Source organism: Anticarsia gemmatalis, chromosome 13 (genome assembly GCF_050436995.1).
Source record: "Anticarsia gemmatalis isolate Benzon Research Colony breed Stoneville strain chromosome 13, ilAntGemm2 primary, whole genome shotgun sequence".
NCBI classification, from domain to species: Eukaryota; Metazoa; Arthropoda; class Insecta; order Lepidoptera; family Erebidae; genus Anticarsia; species Anticarsia gemmatalis.
Genome location: NC_134757.1, coordinates 9,650,017 through 9,668,227, shown reverse-complemented (window position 1 = coordinate 9,668,227; position 18,211 = coordinate 9,650,017). Strand labels below are relative to the sequence as shown.

Below are 18,211 nucleotides of genomic sequence, written 5' to 3'. Positions count from 1 at the left end.
AGACAAGGTGATAAAAAGTATATGCATTGAGCAATTAATTAACTAACAGAGCAGTTAAAACACACCTGATCTGTTTGTGTTTAATAAGCGTACAATCGACAAAACGATTTACTCACAGCTATTTACTTCACAAACCAAACGATAATCAAACAATATTTACTATAGACTCACATTGAATGGCCTTGGCCTGATCATGTGTGGCATTTCGTGGACGTGACCATTGCCCATTCTCGGAAACTGCGGCCCGTGAGCAATTTGACTCGGCGGCCATTGAGCCCGCGAACTGTCACTTGTGACCACGAAAATGAATAAAAACATACACTTCACACACATTGTAATGACGTCACTTGTTTATTACAACATTTTATTTATTTATTGGTTTTCGAACACATAACTGCACAGATAAGAAAACCTATTTCGAATACGATAACTAGAACTAAAACTAACACTTAGTCACAACTATATTTTTGGTGAACTCGAGCACTTATTGCACTTAAAATGATTAAAAACACTATCATCTACACTATTACATTGGTTTTATGTCCTTAAAATCACTTTAAAACCACAGAAACACATCTAAAAAGTAATTTTGACACTTTAAACGGGCACAACTATCGAAAATTAACTATAAAAAACGTAAAAATTTCAATAACTGCGGACGTGAGTGATTGTCACAATACACATTGGAATTGTTTCATGATTGTATTGATAACCGTTTCGGGTCCAATCTTCAGATAATAGCACTCAAATACGCCTGACGCTCAATGCCGATAGATATGATAAGATTATCGAATAAACGTAAAATAGTTTTTTTGATATTGTCTTTTTCTGATTCATTTTTATTTGGTCATGTTCAAGGACTAGCGTTCAAATATGTGAGCGTTTCCAAGGGAACAATATAACTTAATTATAATGTTATTTAATGAATTAGGATAGTACATTTTACTTGCCAATACATAAAAAGAAAACTCCCGCACTGAGTATGTATTTTCTGTCGCAGGTCTGTACGATTACCAAACTCGAAGCAACAACTTGTAATACACAGACACACTATTTGATATCTGTTCTGTCTTTGCCACTTACTGACTTAAAAAAGGTAATTATGTCAATGAAAATGTATTAAAATAATGTCAGTTTAAGAAGAAACATTTTTAAAGGCTATTCAAATATTGCTAATATTTCACCTGAGCAAATAATTAAAAACCAGAAGGCCTCATCAAATCAATCATAAACGTTTCAAACATCGAGAAATGTAACATTAATCAAATTATAACTGTTAATTAGTTTTCATTTGTATTTATAAGGTAAAACAATATTTCCTGCAATTTTACTATTGTATATCTTTTCTTTATCTCATGCATTTTACTTTGAATTACAATTGGTTGACTTCGTTCTATTACTACGGTATATGAACTGTCGAAAACACATTTCAGTACCTATAGAAATACTTCTTTAATATTTTTTCGTTAAATGCCCAATTGTTTTTAACCAACAGTAGGATTATGAGGAGCTCGTGGCTTAGTTTACAACAGCCGCACGGATCGATCTCTGAGGTTAAGCTACGCTTGCCGAGGTTGTTCCGTGGATGGGTGACCATCTTATACATATCGAGTTCCTCCGTGTTTCGGAAGGCACGTTAAATTGTGGGTCCCGGCTGTCATTTTCGAAGATCTTTGACAGTCGTTAACAGTAGTCAGAAGCTTGAAAGTCTGACAACCAGTCTTACCGAAGGGCATCGTGTTAATACCCAAGTAACTGGGTTGTGGAGGTCAGATAGGCAGTCGCTCCATGTAAAACACTGGTATCCAGCTGCATCCGGTGAGACTGGAAGCCGACTCCAACATAGTTTGGAACAAAAGGCTAAGCGAATATATAGTAGCTTCTGTGCTGTAACATCTATTACTGTCTATGTACTATAAGTACCATATGCTAAAGTTTTTAATCTTTTACAATCTATATTCTTACACATAAATTACCGTAGCCCAGATGTAAAATGGTTGGCTAAATAAAACAATTGAATCTCTTTTTAACAGACTTCAAAAAAATGAGATGTTTTTTTATCTTTGTTACCTCATAACTTTTTACTGGGTGGACCAATTTTGGTTTTTCTTTTTTTACATAGAATATTATTATTTTTGTCTTTTTAGTTTGTTTAATCGTAATTATTTCATTATTTTCTAAATCTAATTATAATTAATATTTATCCGTTATATACGCATCCGGATCTACGATAAAGTTACGTCTACACACTGACTGTTCTCTAAGACAAAACAAAGCAATTCTCTACAAAAAGGTGCAATGTTTACTAATAACCTCCAACAACACGTATCAGTTGCCAAACTAACAAATACTCGTGAATGTTATCACAAGAGTGTTACAGACGCATGCCGGACTAAAGATAGCATTTTTATCTGTAGTACGGCCACTACAGCCGTTGTGGCTGTATGATATAACGTAAACAGTTTATCAGATATCATCACGGTGTTTAGTTATAGAAATATATCTCCATTAGCAGACTTGCGAGCTTCATTCGCAAAAAAGGGCATAGCACTTATCTCAGCCCTTTACGTACTTTTTTTCCAAAAACCTATCTTGATTTTAAAATTATTTTAGCATCTTTTACGTTTCTATAGCATGTCCAAAAATCTATCTAGACTTGAGAAAACTTTTAGCATCTTTCACGTTTCTCAATCATATGCTAATCTCATTCAGTTGGACTTCTTCTAATTCATTAAGTATATTGTAACGAGGCAATGATGTTTTTAAACTATTTTTAGGGTCCGTATTATTGGACTTGGATGCATGCCAAACTTGATAAGAAAATCTCATTAAAATAGATTCTAAAACCGTGCTTCCGAGCTTACCGTCTTAAATACGGACACAAAAAAATCTGAGATCATAACTACATTTTTACAGCTACAGTAATATTACGATGTAATGAAAATTACATCTTATTTTCCTCCTATTACTGTCCTTCTATATGGCACGTGTAAAATGTACTCTATCAACCCTTTAATGAAATAAAAACGTTATATTTCGAAGGGATTTAATGAAGAAACATCAAAATGTATGGAGGACGACATAAATAAGCAATGCCGCGGCCAATACAAACAAATGCGTAACAAAATTATACCAACGTACTGAACATACACGTGTAGGGCTCACACAAACAATAATAATGTACCTACCTATATTTATGAATAATTGGACTCTCAGCCTAACCACTCCCTCAATTTGGGAGACCCTTGCAAAATACTGGCTTAAAAATTATAAATGAACAAGTATATTCTTTAGGTAAAAGCAAAGTAAAGGAAAGAGAAAACAGTTTCGCAGGTAATGTCTTTGAGATCAATGTTGTCTCCATATTTAACCTTTTTGTTTAAATCAAACCTTTCAAATCCATCGACCATAGATACAGTCTAATAGTGAAATTACCAAAAACAATAAACTAAAGCGTGCTCGCCGCGGATGTGTGTCTGTTTGCGATAAACTTAGAATCTCCTGAACAGATTTTCATTGGGTTTTTATCTGTAGATAGAACGATCCCCGAGGAATTACAACGGTATGAGTATGCGATACTTTATCCAAATATAATTTTATACGCATCCTCACGGTTTCACCATAGATTAAAGAAGATTATAAGGCTTTAACCGCAATTATAAAAGCAAATTATAATTTTATCAACTTGTTCGACAGCCCTATTCTTCTTGTAATGTTGTTGTTGCTTCTAGACGTTGTGTTTGTACAATTTTGTGTACATTCACTCGTTAAGAATACAACATTATAATGTATAAACACTAGACCTACGAGCTTCAGGGCGTAGAAATGTTTTTAGTCTAGTCTGGAAATTATTCTGTGGTACAATTTTCTATTATTAGAATTGATGTTATGATAACATCTTGGAGCAAAGTATTTTTAATGTCGAGATAGCTTCTCAATCATCGATCATCATCATCACCAAAGATTCTTAATCATCATCATTCACAGTATTTCAAGACCTTAGGAGTCTTAATCTTAATCGGTGTACCGAGATTAAGACTCCTAAGGTCTTGAAAGCGTAAGAGAGCGTAAGAGAGAAAGAGAGAGCGTAAGAGTCTTTCACTCATCTCGTTAACGATAGTCATTTCTGTCTCATATGTGTTTCTCGGCATGCATATTGTGTATTGCACTTGACAGCTGCTGTATGTGTGTCAGTTTGAAGGCCATTGCTGTTTTGACGTAACAAAATAATCATCAGTATTTGAGCAAAGTAACAATGTACAGAAGTGGCTATCAGATAGTTTTAAGCAATGACAGTTTTTACCAATAGCCCCTGGTCATTTTCACAACGCTTCTATACCTAGAAAAAAATACTACTAAATACTTAAGTCAAACAAAAATAAATTCTATTAAATTGGCTCATCACCCTAAAAAAACATGATAGCTATTCGTTTTGACACTATGGTGTAAGTCAGAAAACCTCTGAAATCACCCATTTCTTACTTTTTAAGTCGTCGATTGCTTACAACATATTTTCACAATATAACGCGGCAAGTGGAATATAGTGTTGCGTTTCTATAGCAACATTAGCAGCGATCCACTAAGTGGGACAGAAATAGGACAGTGATAATCACAAGCGAAGTAATTACTTACTCGTTAGGAAGATACTTTCAGTGATAACGCACCTAGAAATTAACGTTATTTATTTTAACAAAAGGCAGGACAGCCATTTTACTATTAGTAAATGAATTACGCAAATAGTTCTTTTATTGCTGCATAGGAGCATAGTTTTGTTGTAATGTGCAAAACAAAGGCCTATACTGCAGGCGTCCTATGAAACACTGTATAACGATAACGATGAGATTCTACACACATAATTCAATAGTAGGTATACGCTAGATTGCTACCTTTCGATCTTGTCAGGACATCGTATCGTCATATCATATCACGTTTGTCACTCAAGTAACAACAACGCGTAACTCCCAATCAAATAATAACAAAAAATCTACTTACATGTAACAAATGTAGCGAATCACGGGTAGTCTCCTCAACGAACTGAATGTCATCTGTGGTCTCTGTCGTAGTGCCAACGCTGGTCTGCGTCGTGGTCACTCCAAACACGATCTTGCCGGACAAAAGACCCATCTCCTGGGTCCTGAAGTTGTCCGACGGAGAGAGACACATGAGCACGCACCACATCGTCACGTCTTTCCTCATGGTGCCTACATTCTAACAGCATAGCACTGGGCACTCACTAACACTGTTTTATCCGGGAACATTGGTAAACTGGTACTACGAGGCACGGAACTGGCTGGTTTTGGGTTAAGCTCGGGATAATGTTTTGGTTTAACAATTTCACTTAACTTTTTTTGGACGCACTTTATAATAAACTTGGGTTTTCTTGGATGTTTCACTTGCTTATTGGTGAGCTGTATGGTGAAAAAATAATATAAATAAGTAAGTTTTTTTTAAGACTCGTAATTGTGCTTTAGAAAAAAACAATTCGTGTGAAAACTAAAGTATGATATAAAACTCTCCTATCTAACTATCTAATCACGGAACTTTAATTTATTGTTGAACCGACATACGTAAGTGAGTCCCTACGACAAAAAAGGGTTATTTGGTGGTCCATATATGATAGTCTATATTGTAATTCATTATCAGGTAGGAAAATCATGAATGAGAAATGCATAGTGAAAAGAAAAAACAAGCTTACGTACTACAAAGATTTATACGATTTGTGAAGTCTGCTAATTTTCACGTGTCGACAATGTTTTGCGTCATTAACTAATTAATTAATCTAAATATTTACCAAACAGTAACATTTTGAAGAAATGTGTATGAAGCCATTTTGTGTTTCCAATACTATCTAAATATGGAGTATCTATTCTAGGTAACGAACTTTTATCTCATATTTTCTTTAAATGTGTGTTTGAAACTTACATACATTACGAATGTGAAAACATGTTTGAAGTAAAATAATAACTTACACACTTACTTTCATATTTATTTTAAGTTTCAAACGAAACTATTTATATAAGTTTATATTGCATTGACTTATATAAAGAGGTATATTTAAGATAACGTAGGTTTTAATAAATACAAATTAGAATAATACACTGAGAATAGAAACTCGTAACCGCTACTAGCGAATATCTTCGTTTAAAATATTTTATGAAGACATGATAGCAAAATGTAAAGAAGTTATTTGTCTTGAGGGCAATTATCATGTTTGTCGTTATAATTAACAAGTTTTGAATAAAACGGACTATGGCAGTCGCTATCTGGACATAAATGAACCTAAATAGACCAAATGTTTGTCTTAGTTCAAATGCTCTCTTATGTGCATGAAAAGCAATCTCCTGAAGCTACTTCTAAGGGGACCAGTGGCTTTAAGACCTCAACTTCTTTTTTATTTCTAGAAAATTAAATGCTTATTTTTTCCTCTAGTGATTGTCGCTTGCTTTACCTGTTTCTATAGATCTTGATATAAAATTATATGAAGCAACTCATTCATTTTACTTTCGTCAGGGATCTCATGTTTGTTCATCACAGCTTGAGTAGTCCCTTCGAAAATAATAAAAAACGCGAAAGAATTACAAAACTATGAATAAAATATGTTGATGACCCGAAACCGTGCACGTTGAGCGACCAAAACGCTTGCAAAAGCAGCTACGTCAATGCTACGCATGTAGCGCTACGTAGGCCACTAAAATTAAATAGTCTTTCTAAGAATAAATTGCAAAGTTTAGTCTTTGCCCTTTTGTTTATACTACATTTCAAAAACCAGTAATTTCTATTTACCCTGTTAACTATATTTATTGTATATCGAGCATTATTCTAACCATACAACAAGCAAACTAAACTACTCAAGAAAGAGTTATGATAAGACCAAGTTATTATAACCTAGTGATATTTTTGATTCCTAAGTAGGCGTTCGGTTTGTGTGCTAAGTCTAGTGTGGGAATGAGATAAGCTTATTTGTGATTGTTTTGTACCGCCAGTAGAAGGAGACCAGTGTGCGTCACCGTGTGCCAATATACGTCAACGGCTGCTGGTGGAAGATCGAATTACTTTGTAAAAGACTTGGGAAATTGACGTTTATAACTGGCACTCGCGGTCTGAACCGTCTTGAATAGACGTATTTCTTTCTGTATATTTACATATGGATGACTTCTCTGTTTTAAAGAATTCGTTTCCGCGTTCATGGTGTAAATATTAGTAAGTAGGTAAGTATTTTGGTTTCCATAGTACATACAAGATAAGAAAGACGTCAAAAAAGTTTTGATTTTCTTTTCACAAACCACTATAAATGGAAATTTTGTTGTAAGCATCCAGTTTAGTTGTTGTTTGTTGATAGACAAGAATAAGACTATTAATACGCATTACATCATTATACACATAGGTAATAAATATTTTACTTAAGAATTAGATTTTTGGTGTTACTCTCGAATATAGCAGATCTTTTTATACACCACAACTTTATATGACAGCCGCAAATCGAATGTATATCGGGCAAATGAATCAATATTGAGTATTGAAGTGATTTAGGACGCGTCCCCACACCGCGAGGCAGACGTGTGGAAAATATGTGACAACGAATCAGAGAGATATCGTTGATCTGTTTGTTTATTTCTTTCACGTCTCTTTTATATGAATTTTGAAGGCTTTACGTGAAATATATGGTAGTACTGACGTCGATTGTGAAGCTGTTTATTGGTGTATGAAGCATGTCCAGTATATAAATCTTTTGGATATAAATTGTGGACGTCGTAAAGAATTAAGGCATAGGCTCCATAATACAGTGTAGTAGTATTTGCTTAGACTGTGATACGTCGAGAACTAAGATATAAGAGATGATATGGAAGTAGGTTTTAAGAACCCATTTGACAAACAAAATACAGGTTTCTAAAATCGATCTTCCATACGCACTAATAATACAATAGTGTTGTAACTCAAAATACATCGACACAACTTCAACTAGACTTAACACTATAACCATACCGTTTTTTTATTTATTAGTAACGAAATGATGTCTTCTATTTCACTTTTAAAACACAAAAAATATTTAGTATTTTGTACCTATAATAGGTATTAAACAAATTCGTTGATTCTGATAAAAGTTGTATTTTGAGTATTGTATTATTAGTGCGAGTATGATAACAGCTGTTTTTTGTCCGAGATGGAAATATGTCACAAAACGATGACTGGCGTAAACGAAAGGCTGTGCCGTGCCGTTAGAAGGGTAAAGTTGTTAATGATGATGATCATGTTACGTGTCTGCCACGCACAATCCCTAAAGATTTATGCGAAGATATATTATTACATTATGTCTTTGTTCTTGTGATTGTGATCAATTCGGCTTGAAAAGGCTGTTTGTTTTGTTTGTCGTATGGTTAGTGGTCAACCTAGTGTTAAAGTTTTTCAAGCCGCCTGAGAGGCCTATGACATGACTTAACGACTGTTATCTTTGTAGACAACAGCCGGGACCGACTTTTTACGTGCCCTCCGAAGTACGGAGACGCCCAGCTCAAATACCACTATCACCCATCACCTATCACCCATCACCCATCACCCATCACCCATCACCCATCACCCATCACCCATCACCCATCACCCATCACCCATCACCCATCACCCATCTATGGAATGACCGCGCCATCGGTTGCTTAACCGGCAGAACGATTGCTTTTTGTTTCGTGTAGTAGTATCGATTTTTGCAAGAGAAACGGTCTCTAGCGCATATCAAATTGTCTAATTTAGTATGGATGTCTAAATGTCAGATAATACGAAAAGTTTGACATTTGGAGGAGGGCTTGAAACCATTGTTCCAAAAGTTCGTAATCGAGCTGTCAAGATGGCAACTTTTCGAGAGAACGTTACTTATAGAAATGTAACGATTGTTTTATTTAATTCAATTAGTTCTTGTTTGGAATAGATTCAAAGTTGTTTTGGTGATACATACTAATATTCTAAATGTGAAATTCTGTATGTTGTTACGCTATTACGATTTAAGTTTTTAATTGATTTTTATGAAACGTGGGATGAAGACAGGTGAAACATTTTAATCGATTTTTCGATATGCGACCATAAAACAATTGACACCTAACATGCAACATACGGGATGAAACTTTTAACGCGTGTTCAGAGAATACATTAAAATTTGTATTTGTTAAAATGTTCATTGCATTTTGTAAACACGTTTCAGCTGTACTAAAAGCGTCTTCACAAAATGCAATTAAGTTTTCATAAACAACGCTTATTTTGATTCAATTCGAAAAGAAAAACATTTTCTCAATTATTCGTATGAATGGAGCTGATTTATATTTCAAATATAAATTGCTTTCAAAAATAATATAGATTTTAAAATAACATTTATATTGCTGTTGAAAACTATTTAGTGTCGATATGAACAAAATTAAAGTAGATAAAAATATAAAAACTGTACTTGAAGTAAGAATTTCAAACTTACAAAAATAAGAGAATTGACTGCTTTTATAGCCCGCGTGGTAAATGCGACTGTGTCAGCCGACTCGGGTAAAATGCTAATACCTACTTAAGTTTTCTCCTAATGTCATGAACTCAATAGTAGCAACAGCTTTTCCTAATTAGAACTAGACTATACTATACAGAATTTTGAATACTCGGTAACATTAAAACATAAAGGCTGATTTGAATTTGAAAGCATGAAGTTTGTTACATCAACCTGATATTTGGCTAAAAGTTTGTTCTCTTATATTCCATGTAGGGAACAATTTATAAAAATCAAGTATTAACAATGCAAAGGCGAGATGTGAATGTATTTCATACATTTCTGCCTGACTACGGTACTCATAATATGAGACAAGGAAACAGGAAACACGATCTTATGAAGAATATCGTAATTTGCTGAAATACAGTATGAAGTTATTAAGTAAATGATCTACGTATTCAGGAGGTTAATTCCTTTAGTAATCTGATGTCTACACGTGGTACAATATTATGCTTTAGTAAGCCTAATTAGTTTGTTTTATACCTGTAAACATTTTAGTATAACTAAGAATCTTTAGTACCCACAAGAAACGTGGTGAAATTATTAGGAATTGTATAAAATATGATAGAAAAATGTGTAGCTATTTACTGTTCATAATCCTTATTAATCCCACTTTGTCAATAGTGAAAATATGCCTTAGTTAGACTGCAGAAATAAATAAGATAAAAATTGACAGAATAAAAGATTCTTATCCAGCGAATTAGATTATGTGCTTTCAAATGAAGGTTTCTGGTCAAAAGCTAGCAGATTGTTATGAAAATAAGAAAGTTTCAAATTAATATTCGAACATTTCGTATTCAAAGGTTAAAATAATTTGTATAACAAGCAGTAAAACAAAAGAGAGTTTCCCTTTATTTTCGTAAGTTTCATATTCTTTTATGAGTTCAAATTGGTATAAACAGGTGAACATGATTTTTACATTACCACACGGAACAGGAAAATGTTATCAGCAAAAGATAAAGATAACAGATACATCCACGTGTCCGAAACTCGAGAGAACAACCTGAATTTCGTAAGAAAAATGTATCAAATGGAGAAGAATATTTATAGCCTTGTATAATTGTACTTTCGCTTTTATTTTTTGTTAATATATTAAACGTTTTCATTTATATATTTAAAAATCTTTTTCTTAGGTATAGTTCATTTGTATGGTGCTTTTAATGTCTACTGATTAGGCGCCTTTACACACACGCTCTATCGCGCGTGAAACAATAATTGCGCGTGAAAGAGCGTGCGTGTAAAGGTTGTGCAAGGAGAAAGGAAAAAGCGCGCGCCGCGCTCATCTGTCAATGCCGCGAAGAAAATCGCGAGCGAAGAGTGCGCCGTCTTTCTTGTGCGAAATACTGTAGGCTCCTAAGAACCCGCGATAGAGCGTGTGTGTAAAGGCACCTAATCAGTAGACATTATAAGCACAATACAAATGAACTATACCTAAATAAAAGATTCGATTTTTATATAAAGTATCCGCCAGTCAGTATTTCTAAAATATCTAAGTTTAGTCCATTTACCGATTGGTAAATGATCCTAAAATAGTTTAAGTACATTATTATACATATACCTGTCTGTACAGATTATTATTATAGACTGTTTTACTGATAACACTGTGCCACGTGGTTATCGATATACTGAGAATTTAAATCAAAACATCATAATTATTAGCTTCTGCCCGGGGCCAAAATGTTTACGCTCTTTTCCGGTACACAGTCTATTATCCGGCACAAATTATCAAATATTATAAGCATTAATTTCATGATAGTATGAGTACTTTTGTAAGACAGAATAGGTGAATGAAATAACAATTTATGGTGGGTCTACTTGTTTCTAGTTTAGCCGAGCTTAAGAAGAGCCTGTTCGCGAAATCGTGTAGTTGTAGGCTATCCTAAAGCTTATTGTGCTTTTTTAAGAAATTTGAGCTCGGCTCGTATTCTGCTTCTCTACCATAGACCCATTTACACCTTGCTTTAGGTGGCGTATTTGTGTTCGTATAAAATCCTCTGTTTCATAATACGACCATTTCAGGACATTTCCTCTTCCAGTAAAATGAAAATTAAGGAAATAATTAAATTATTGAAAAAATATCGTTCTTGGTTCAGTACTTTACATTAGTATTTATTTTTTGAAACAGGAAATTGTATTCAAAAACAAAATTACCTAGCACAGTGTCTTTGGTGCTTGTATCTAATTTGTAGGCTTTCCACGCCAACCTTGGGCTTACTTAATAAGCATGTCTGTGTAATTACCTTCTAATTAACTAGTAAATTAAGTATACTGCTAAACCTTGGGTCTCGCTTTTGTCAACAATAATTCTAGGTTTATTTTTTGTGATTTTTTATGAAATTAATATTTTTGTCCTAAAAAAATGATTACAAAGTGGTCTAATATATTTGTTTTATAAAAAAATAAGATTAAGGCCCCGTTTCTCGACTTCTAGATAACTATCAGAGACTGTAGAGAGCTTTCCAGATGTTTTAAAAGTTGTTTTCGTACATTTGTTGTCACTTTATCTAGCAGTTAGGTTACTGTTATCGACATTTATTTCTGATTCACGAAATTGAACCTAAAGTTTGAAAAGAAATATTTCAGTATTTTTTTTTATGAAGTGGGAGAATTTTCTTTCATCATCTTAGTATATTTTCGCTTACAGAAAGAGTTTAGAGAATGTTTCGATGTCTTTTGACCGTCTTATATGACTAGTGGGCTTATCACGTATCTCAGTTGACAGCTAGTATACGTCAAATCTATGGTCACTATTCAGTACATTGCTGCTTTGTTACACGTAACGTATTAATCACTATAATCTAAGCGAGAAAACAATCGACAGCTTTCAAATGGTTTTCAACTGAGATACGTGACAGCCCCCATGGTATATTCATATCTATAGTGTATGTAGACTGTCTATTACAATATGTATGATGTAGTATCTACGTACCTATGTAACAAATTTAATACGAGTTGACGTCAAAAATATATTATCAATGGATGAATATAATAGGATGGCGACCTAAATCAACTCAAGATAAGGCCTGGAAAAGGACAACGCTCCCGATTCCTTTGGATTACGATAAATTTAGGTAAGCATATTATATTTCTGACGCAGTTATTAAGGGGAACGGTATATTTAAAAGTTAAAATTGGACTATATTTTTATTTTTGGGACATTTTTGAGCTCTAATAATAATCTAAAGAGAAAACTCTAATAATAATTTTTAGAGAAAAACAAGTTACAAGTTGATCTAATGCTAAAAGAAGCAAATTTATAAGCGGAATATCATAGATATTGTGTTGGATACTTCAAAATATACCATCTTTGACGAACACGAAGAGGAGAGGACAGCATGTCTTTACAACGGTGGTCAGAAAGAGACAACAACATCAATAGTAAGTATGATGGATACCTCACTTTTATGTGACATGGTGAACATGTGCCCCAGTTATTTTTTATCTATTTATTTCTTACTTTCCTTATGATATGGTGTCATAGAAATATGTGCGTGGAATGTATAACCAGTATTTTTAGAACTATTAGAACAACTGATTAGACACTAATAAATAGTAAATATTATACTTCTCAAATTAGTATGATTTGTAAGTCATGTTCGAGAGCGGGTAATTATCCTTTGTTGACCGTCTCCGTTTACACAAATACAACAAAAATAAATATGTAATCGATACCAAAGGTTAATTACCTAATCTTTAAATTATGTTAAGCTATTTTTTATTCAATTAATGCTAAATTTAGTTAGTGTTTGTTTGCTATTGGGGATGGAAGCATCTAATATAAAATATCGTTTAATAAATACAGAGCATTAGATAACCGTATAGTTGTATCTTATAAGGGATGTTTTACCGTAGCAAGGTTTACGATTTAGAAGTCTATAAAATAAATAATGAAATTAGCATGGAAAAACAGGCACTCAAAAACAGTTTGAATTCAAAATGACGATTTAAGGCCGAGTCTTGCTACTTACTTGTTGTTAATATGTGTTTCACCCAAAATACACGTCTTGGGATTATTAAAGGATAGTTTCCATCCCATCTCACTAATCTTTATTACACAAGAGCCTATCAGCTAATAGATATGAATAATGTAGGAAGAAAAATCCATATTACGAAGCAAAGTAAGCAGATTATGACTAACGATAATTCTGATTGTAATATAGTGTTAATTAGAAATCATTTGCGAGAACTGACGGTTTTATTGACTTTGTCTTCGTGAATACATTTCCTGGGGGTAAAAATATTATTTAGTAATCTATTTATAAACAAAATTGGTACACATATAGTGTACCAATTTGTATAAAATCCATGATTTGTATTATGACGTTTTGTGATCCTATCTTTAATTTTGTGACACCTAAATATGTCGCTTAACATGCCGTATCGTGATACGTAAACAGATTTTATGACACGATAGTCATCCTAAATTATAAGTACTGCCCGATGTGATAATAAACAAAACAGCCATTGTAAACAATGAATTTGCTGGTGAAAATACTCGCGCGGTATACCTAGACTTATAGTTCAGACTATCGTTTGCTTAGTGGTCTACTTAGTGCCGATGTTGTTTAATTCGCCAAAGGGCAGAGTTTAGTGTTTTACTTGTTAGCAAAGAAACCAAATGTGCTGTTAGTCTGATTGCTAAGAATTTAGATAGAGAGAGTTTTTTCTTTTTCCTTGTCACTATTTTAGTCTCTAAGCACGCTGCCTGTCATTGCGGACTTACCCTGACTGAAAGACTGAAATTTCACTACCTAGCCCACTAACGCACCGTGATTACCACAAGCGGTTATCCATCAACTAATGAATTGTACGAAAGGTTGCTTACCTTATCGCCTATCAATGTGTATAATTCCAATGATGGCGTAGTATTTAATAAAAATCACTAGCAACTCTCAAATATTACTGCTTTTTACGTAGGTACCTGTTCCTTTATGACTAGCATGTCTGAGTAAAATTAACACAGTTCCAGATATTATTAATGCTTTTATGTACCTGTTTCTGGCTTTAACACAAAATTACATAAATACGCAGCTAAACGTATTTTAAACGGCTAAAGAATATAACGTCAGTTGAATAAGGGTGTGTACAAAATGTCTGTCTGGAAGTCCTAACCACCTGTAGCGTATTCCCGGAACCCGATGTGATAGGCCTTTATGTTTGCTCATTCAAACGTTACTGCGTATTACGCCTTTGCGTGATTTTTTCCAATTTTTTACCATAATTTTTATATTAACATCGCGAAAAATATAAGTGTATATTATTTTTGTATTTGTGCTATATTTTTTTTAATGAACAGTTGAAAATTTGTGGTTAACTTTAACATGTAAAATTTTGGCAGAATTTTCATTTTATGTTGTTATTTTACCTACCAAACATAAGTGAAACAGATTCTTGTGACCAGTTTCACAGTTTACGGACAAGTTTCGTACAAGCTATCCGATAAAGAAAGTGACAGCAAATGTATTAAAACAACAGCCAGTCAAAATATTCTGCCTGATACGCTAACCGATGGTTAGTGATAAAGCGTCAATATCTTGGATACTTAGATATAAGAGTTGCGAGCGTTATCTAATTTGGTTTTAAGTAAGCGAGATGTCTCCTTGTTGCGTAGGCACAGGTTTTCTTTTAAGTAGGATGTTAGAAATAGTTTTCAATGTTTTATCAAATGTTGTGGGTTGTCAGACTTCACATCTATTAGAGAATTGTGTAGAGGTTTTCTTAATAGCATTAATTTGGCTGATATAATATCCTTCATAATTAAAGGCTCAGTTGAATTCTAATTGGTGTGCCAATTAAATAGGTTCTAAGCAAGGCCAAAGTTCATAGTTCAACAGGTGGATTTTTCTAAACTATGATTAGGTTTAAAAATGTATGAACAGCAGAAGTATCCCTACCTCAAAGACGGATATTTCAAAGATAACGTTTTAAAAATATAATTTTGTTTCAATTACGCATCCAATAATAATAATATTTGAAAAAATACTCAAACAAACGATACTAATAATAATTAAGTAACATTCACTCTACGTTGAATATTTAATCATTTTGTCGGCATTCATCCAAACAAATTTATTTGTACCAAAACCTTTTTAATGTAGGCGTAATCTGGTGTCTTAAGACGCCGTAAAATAAAAATAAAGAAAAAAATATTCACTGATTTTTTTGTAACTATGACGTCACTGTTTCCACGTGTGATTTTTGAATAAGGAATGTATGTAACGGCCGTTTTAGTACGGGAACGTTTTTGGGCGGCTGTGTTGGGCGGGTCGCCCTACCGGCTGTCGCGGTTACACTGACGATACGTTGCTCTGGCGACCTTTACCCGCTACTAACGGTACCGAACTCACGATATTCTCGCCTCTGAATTAATATCAATTATTCATACAACAGCGAAACGCTTCTAAAAATAATGATTTGATATTTGGTAATCAAATTAATTATGAAAATAAGATTGTGTTATTTTATTTGGCTAGAGATTTTCAATGAATAATATGCGTTTTTTGTAACGTGTATATTAATAAGACACGTGCAAAGATTGGTCATTGACGCAGGTAGTGAAATAAGTTAAGGGGAGAAAATAACATACAGTAACAGAGGGTGAGAAAGAATACTCTAGCACGAGTTATATATTCTTAGTACCTAAGCATGCTTGCATGCATGACCATCACGCTTGCTGCAGCAAGCGTGATGGTCATGATTTATGATAATAATATGATGAAGTAAAATAATTGATTGACCGAATTTTCATAGCAACAACATGGACAATTTCTCTTAGAATATTTCCATATAATTAAGCATGTACCATTTTAAGTGGATATACGAAACAAGGAAATTGCGTATCATTAATAATGTATAGCAATTTGCTTTTACACGTGTTTTATGCCGATAAAAAGAATAAGAGCACAATAATTATTTAACTTGTTATTGTAAGTTAGCCCAAAGAAAAATGATAATTTTTTTACGAACAGGAAAACTAGAGACATTTGTATTTTAAGTTTATCACAGTAAATTAACATTGTTAAATAAGTCTATACTTACTTAATATAAGCACGTGATCTAAAAATACGTTTATTTATAACTTTTGCAGAAGACGTGGTTGTTTTTTTTCATTGAGTACGATAAATATTCAATAGATGCTCACTTTCCCGGAGAGACACGGATTTGTGGCGGATTTATACTGACTAAGCCTTATCGGTGGCTACCTCAGTCCCAGGGTATTTATAGACCGGATCACTTTACGACGATGCTTATTATGGCATGCTTAGAAAAGTATGTTTTGGTAACTTAAATGATGTGGGTGTTTGTAAATTTTCTAATTGAAATTTCCCAATATCTACCTTTATTAAAATAATATGACGCATGGATAAGTGTATAATTTATAACATAAGTAAATTGATTTAACGAAAAAATCATTGCTGGATTATTTGTAGTGATAGGACTGAAATGTGTAATAAAACACAAGAAACGGGATTAATACTACTAATTGTTAATACAGGAGTGAAAACAGTCTAAATCAACGATTTTGACCAGACAGAGGGGTGTTTTAGAGTAACAAATTCTTATCAGTTCTCGAACTGACTTTCGATCGAGTTCCAGTATTAGTGGTTCTTACAACAAATCCTCGTATTTTCAGTTAATTCCCGCGAAACAGAAGCGTTCTCTACACGGGCTTTTGTTTATATCGCTTTATCAGCTCTTAGTAAGTTTAAATACAATGTATTGACGACTACCTAGCAACTGAAACCTTTCAGCTTAAACTGATAAAAGATTGTTGTTGAATAAGGCTTTTAAAGTTCAAGGTTTGTATTCGAAATGAAAATGATATTGCAAATAATTTCTACAACAAATTAATTATTTGAATGCTTTTAGTAAAACTAGGTTGGCAAGGTTAAGGAACTCTACTAAGGTTCGTTTTGTCATTGGTGGATTTGTAAATCCTTCAAAATTGAACAAGTTAAGCCAAGTTCGTTACAAGAGATTGAATAATTTCGAACTTAAATAAGGGAATTCAAAAACTTAATTCTGGTTTTGGGGGAAATACTTGTCCTATCTACAGTCGCGTTTTCCAATGTGTATTTTTGTTGTATTTTTCGCAGATGGGGCATATTATACTTTATTGTAATTAATGAGAAAATAAAACAATAAAGGACTGAAAAAATAGAGCAGTTTGGACCTGCTACACACTGTTTTGAAACTTCTATTTTTTATTGTGTAGACAGAGGTAATACACCTTTCGGTATTTACAGAGTTATAGCCATATAGGAAACACGTGTATATGTATGTTATTACGGGAAAACGGAGAAAAATCACTATATAGCAAAAGTTTGCATTACGCGTCGATATAAAACACTAGCTTACTTTTAAACAAAACCCTTATAACCTATACCTACACTGAAACCTTGGGAATCGCTCTATCTATAGGTGAAAACCGCATCACAAACTATTGCGTATATTTCGAGTTTATCGCAAAGAGACAAAAAATTACGACAAAATTAATAAAAATGTCAACAAAATTGAAAAAACCAGTAAAAATTGCTCCATGAATGACGGAGATGGTAATAACTGGTAACCACGGCAACGTTTATCAGGAAATCGGATCGGTTGTATAGCGGCGTGACAGCCTTTGAAACTCTATACCTTTGAGTTTGACCATTGTGCTCAATCGATTGTACTAAAATAACCGTTTTCATCGGCCCCTGA

At 33.5% G+C, this 18,211-nt stretch overlaps 1 protein-coding gene across 3 annotated transcripts in view; it reads right to left on the bottom strand.

Moving 5' to 3' along the window:
- The window catches only part of LOC142977572 (uncharacterized), a 155,823-nt gene extending 140,026 nt beyond the window's left edge, over positions 1-15,797 (bottom strand). The window contains exons 1-2 of one of the 3 annotated variants that reach the window (XM_076121539.1): positions 15,666-15,797; positions 4,993-5,408 (exon numbers count right to left, since the gene is read on the bottom strand). In XM_076121539.1, the coding sequence (XP_075977654.1) occupies positions 4,993-5,196 (204 nt within the window). In that variant the 5' untranslated portion in view covers positions 5,197-5,408; positions 15,666-15,797. Of the gene's footprint in view, positions 1-171; positions 380-4,992; positions 5,409-15,596 lie in introns of those variants that run through there. The other 2 variants (XM_076121540.1, XM_076121541.1) reach the window with 2 other exon arrangements.
- Positions 15,798-18,211: the final 2,414 nt, after the last annotated feature.